General features: G+C 57.0%; 2 protein-coding genes across 2 annotated transcripts in view; one reads left to right on the top strand and one right to left on the bottom strand.

Moving 5' to 3' along the window:
* Nucleotides 1-1,755: 1,755 nt before the first annotated feature.
* Nucleotides 1,756-2,998, top strand: NGA_0471200 (calcineurin-like phosphoesterase; the record flags this gene model as incomplete). Its single annotated transcript, XM_005853709.1, has 2 exons — nucleotides 1,756-1,785; nucleotides 1,873-2,998. The coding sequence occupies exon 2, from the start codon at nucleotides 1,892-1,894 to the stop codon at nucleotides 2,996-2,998; it is 1,107 nt and encodes a 368-aa protein (XP_005853771.1). The 5' UTR covers nucleotides 1,756-1,785; nucleotides 1,873-1,891.
* Nucleotides 2,999-3,127: 129 nt separating this feature from the next.
* NGA_0470900 (methylmalonate-semialdehyde dehydrogenase) overlaps nucleotides 3,128-4,536 on the bottom strand; it is a gene marked incomplete at its 5' end in the record, with an annotated part of 1,515 nt that continues 106 nt past the window's right edge. The window contains 2 exons of the mRNA XM_005853707.1: nucleotides 3,128-3,901; nucleotides 4,037-4,536. The exon at nucleotides 4,037-4,536 is cut by the window's right edge and continues 106 nt beyond it. Of these exons, the coding sequence (XP_005853769.1) occupies nucleotides 3,176-3,901; nucleotides 4,037-4,536 (1,226 nt within the window). The remainder of the gene's footprint in view (nucleotides 3,902-4,036) is intronic.

The following is a 4,536-nucleotide window of genomic DNA, read 5'->3' as shown; positions in this document are numbered from 1 at the left end:
CAACACGGTGGCCTTGGTCTGCGCCGCCAGCATGGATCCTTTCGCTCAGCCACCCCCCAAACCACCGGCCTATCGGTTCTCGCGCTACTTCGACCCCGTGTCAGGGACGGCCTTTGGGGAAAAGCAGGACATGTTCGGGAAAGAGTCCACGCTGGCAGCAGCCTTGGTTTGGATCTTGCTGCATGCGGACGCGCCAAACAGGGCAGAAACGCCTCCCATAAGCCACGACGTGACGTTCGCGCTGGTGGTTGTGGAACTTATCATTGCTTTTGCCACGGGGGTGGGCTGTTTCGTATTTTCATTAAGCCTGTTCCGCGAGCTCTCACGGGCGGACAAGGAAGGAATAGGCTCCGTATCGTCCATGTTGAATGTGCGTGATGACGTTGAAGACGACGGGCAAGGGCCGCGGCAGGGGAGGCGCGAAGGGGTTGTGCGGGATAGCCAACGTAGGAAGGCGCTTTACGGCTCGAAGGATGATCACGACACGGAGGAGGAGGAGGAGGAGGAAAGCAAAGGTCTTGGGCTCGCAGTGGATGGGAGCGAGCACGGGGAAAACGATCATCAAAGGACGGCGACGCGCAGAAAGAAAGGAGCTTACTACGGGCCATCCACCGCGCCAGTCCCGGGTCGGGCACCTAATCGGGGTCTTTACCAAACGTTCCGCTCATTTCCACGTATGCAAGCGCTTGAGAACGACGACAATAGTACAATTCACGGGACCGAGCTACGGCGCGTCGAAAGCGAGGGGGACGGTATGAATGGCGGCGGGGAAAGCGGGCGCGGGGGGGGGATCGTCTCCGCCCTGGGGACCGCAGCTGGTTCAGGCCTGCGAAATCTTGGCTCTGCTGTGAAGAGTGGCGTGTCTTTCTTGAAATTCTGGTGACAACATATATCGTAGTATAAGTAATGTATAAAATGGACATGTTCTATAAAATTATAAATGCCCGGGGATCGGAAATGGCCCAAAACAAAAGATCTTTTCACTACGTGGGCCATGCGCGCACTTTGGAAAGCTTTCACACCCTCCAAACTCGTTTAAAACTAAGTTGTTGCCATTTTAAAATTGGTCATTCTTTTTCTTCGGATTTGGCAGAGAAGATGAGGTGTATTCTACATTGTCGACTTGCCTGCCAGCTAGGTTTTGGGGGGTGGGGAGGTTAGCTTTCCACATATCGAACGCTTTTTTTTATTGTTTTGAACGATTGAACCCTGCCAAACACACGCTGGCTTTATGGGAGGAATGACGTGGGAGTAGAAAGCCAGTTACTGACTGATCGATCACAAAGATAAGTCATTTGTCTTTACATTCTCCTTTGCTTATGAAGCCCTACTCGATTACAAATACATCGCAGGTGCCCTCATGAGACCGACAACCCGTCTCTTCATTCCGTTTCTGCTTTCACTTGTCTCGCTGCCAAGCACGATATCATTTATTGGTCGTACTGCCTGTTCTTCGAAGTCGCAGCGAGCCCTGCGGAGAAGAGAGGGCTCTCCCAAGGCCGTCGCTTTCAAGCCTCAGAAGGGTCTCGCGCATGACTTTTGCCTCGCAATTTTAGGGGATCTTCACTTGGACCCGACAGACATGAAGCTTCATAATGAAGGACGCAAGCATATCATAGATGTTATGGGGGGGATGAAAAAGTCGCTTTCCTCGAGCAAGTCGCAAGCTCACCTCATCAGTCTCGGGGACCTAGGCGCATACGGCGAGGCAGGCACCACGGCTTGCTTCGAGCACGCAAAAGCTTACCTTGACGGCTTTCAATTGCCTTACAACCTCGTCACTGGGTAAGAAATCTTCTTCGGTGCATTTTTAAATATTGAGGGCAACGCCACTCACAGGCGCCTCGCATTCCACTTCTTTTCCCGCCTCAGGAATCATGATTTGGAGGGCATGGACGAGTTTGCCACGGATGTGGAAAATCTGCAAGCCTGGAAGAAAGTCTTTGGTCTTAATGCACCAACCTTCTGCCATCAAATAGGAGACAAGACTCTATGTGTGGGTCTGAGCACGACCCGTTTCCGCTCCTCGCCCTTCTCCTCGCACGAAGTTTACATCCCGAAGGAGCAGACCATCTGGCTCGAAAATTTGCTTAAGCAACACCCCGAGGAAGAAGGGTGGCGGGTGCTCGTGTTCAGTCACGCCCCGCCCATGGGAGCAGGCATCCGGGTGGTCCAGAATGTGCACATCAAGAATGGTTGCGCCTTTTTGAATCATTCGAGCGGCGACGAGGAACGACGTGTCTTCATCCGCCTCTGCAAACAGTATCACTGCATCAAGGCCTGGTTTTCGGGGCATTTCCACCTGTCCCACGACTACGAGGACTCCATTACGGCTAAGGAAGGCACTGTCTTTGTGCAAACGGGGGTCATGGGCGAGAAGTCGACGAGGGACGGTCGGCGCCAGAGCCGAGTCGTGCGAGGAGATGGGGCGGGCCTGCATGTGTACACTGTCAACCACCACAAGGGCGGGGAGCTGCGCCTGGACGTTTCCATCCGTTACAAGCCAGGCGGAGAGGACCTGGTGGAGGCGCACGGGCACGAGGACTACGCGCATGACAAGTGGTTCTCGGCGTACCGACCCCAGGAGGAGGACGGGTGTTATCTGCAAAGTCCCGACGGGATTATTTTGGAGGCGAGCGACCGCGGGGGGGGTGAAAAGGTGTGCTGGTGGCACATGGCGGACGGGCGCGTGCTGGGGGTGCATGAGGGGCAAGTGATCGAGTATGACGCCGAGACGCTCTCCCCGCTGGGAATCGTGGTGGATAGGGAGCAGCTCCAGGGTCGAGAGATGGTGGTTGTCGGGGAGGGGCAGGCCTTGATACTCGTGTCCTCTCTGGACGCGCTCAACGAGAAGACCACGGCCGCGGACTACGACATCATCCACCCCAACCAGGACGGGAGTTACTGGCGGCGGTGGCAGCGAAACAAGCTCGTGCGGCAGAGGGAGAAGGAGCGGGAGAAGATCGCAGCGGATTGGCTCAAGCAAAATTTCAAGTAGATCTGGTTTCAGCATTGAAGCTGCGTGGCGACGGGCTATTGTACCATGGTTATATTAGTAGTAGTGGAGAAGACGCGCGCGTGATGATTATGAATGAAGGGATGCAAGTAAAAACCGCACTGTGTTTCACAACTATATTCGAACATTTTTTTTCATTATATCCCTCATTGTCGGACTTTACATGGCACCAACGAAACTGGCCCGGTCAGGTGCGTGCGCCTGGCGCACTCCCTGATCTAATTCTTTCTTACCCCCCTCCGCCAGGGGTGCCGCCCTACCACCAGCACCGTTGCTCTCGCCCTCAGGAAATGCCCACTTGCTGGTAATCTTGCGCTTGTTCGTCATGAACTCCAAGCAGCCTTCGCCCGTGATGTCCACCATGCTCCCGTACTTGCTGCGCGTCCCGAAGAGTCCCCCGAAAGAGAAAGGTTCCCGAGGTACGGGCACGCCCACGTTGACACCGATCATGCCGGCCCTGAACCTCGTCTCGAAGAACTGAGCATGTGCACCCACAGTAGTGTAGACGCAGGCGGCATTTCCGTGCGGATTCGAGGCCTCGATGGCCAGCGCCTCCTCCCAGGTGGCCACGCGGATCACAGAGAGGACAGGACCGAATATTTCCTCCCGCATAGCCTCGTCGTCCGCGCGCGTGTGGAGGAGAATGGTCGGGCCCACCCAGGTCCCTGCCTTCGCCGCCTGAGCCCAACCACGCCCGTCCAGCAAGAGTGTGACTCCTTGTTTCTCTGCCTCGTCGATGTAGCGGAGAATGCGCTCCTGGGATATAGCATCGATGATCGCTCCCACTTGCCCCGGCTCCACGCCCGGCGTCAGGGCCCCTGCCTTGCGGATGACGGCCTCCAGGAGGGAGGCCTGTTCTCCGATCAGGATCAGGACGGTGGCCGCCTGCCGGGGGAGAGAAATGGATCAATCGGTCAAAATTTCAGGGAGGGGTCAAAGGGTTCAGAGCTGGAGAGAAAGCAAGGGGAAGGCCGCGTCGTTCGAGCCGTCGCCACAAAACAGAGGAGGGGCAACACTGACCATGCACCTTTGACCGGCACAGCCGGCGAAGCTCGCCACAATGTCACTGGAAGCGCTTTCCACGTGGCAGTCCGGCAGGGCGACGAGGTGGTTCTTGGCCCCGCCCATGGCCAGCACCCGCTTGTTGAGCCGACTCGCCCGCTCCGCCACCACCTCGGCCACGCGGGAGGAGCCAACGAAGGTGACCCCGCGAACCAAGGGGTGGTCGATCAAGGCATTGACTGCCTCCACCTGTCCGTTCACGGTCTGAAAGACGCCGGGCGGGACGCCGGCCTCGTGGAGAAGGGCGGCGACACGGTGCATGGTCAGGGGGACCTTCTCGGAGGGCTTCAGAATCAGGCAGTTCCCCGCGGTTAGGGCGATGGGGATGGTCCACATCGGGCACATGATCGGGAAGTTGAGAGGACAGACGCTCACAACCACGCCGATGGCCTCACGCATGTCGCAACAGGTCACACCGCGCGAAACCTGAAGCAATTTCCCTTGCGCCATCTGGGGTA

The sequence above is a fragment of the Nannochloropsis gaditana genome (assembly GCF_000240725.1).
Source record: "Nannochloropsis gaditana CCMP526 unplaced genomic scaffold scaffold772, whole genome shotgun sequence".
Taxonomy (NCBI): Eukaryota; class Eustigmatophyceae; order Eustigmatales; family Monodopsidaceae; genus Microchloropsis; species Microchloropsis gaditana.
The sequence above is the reverse complement of the archived record's forward strand: the minus strand, read 5'-3'. Positions and strand labels throughout refer to the sequence as shown.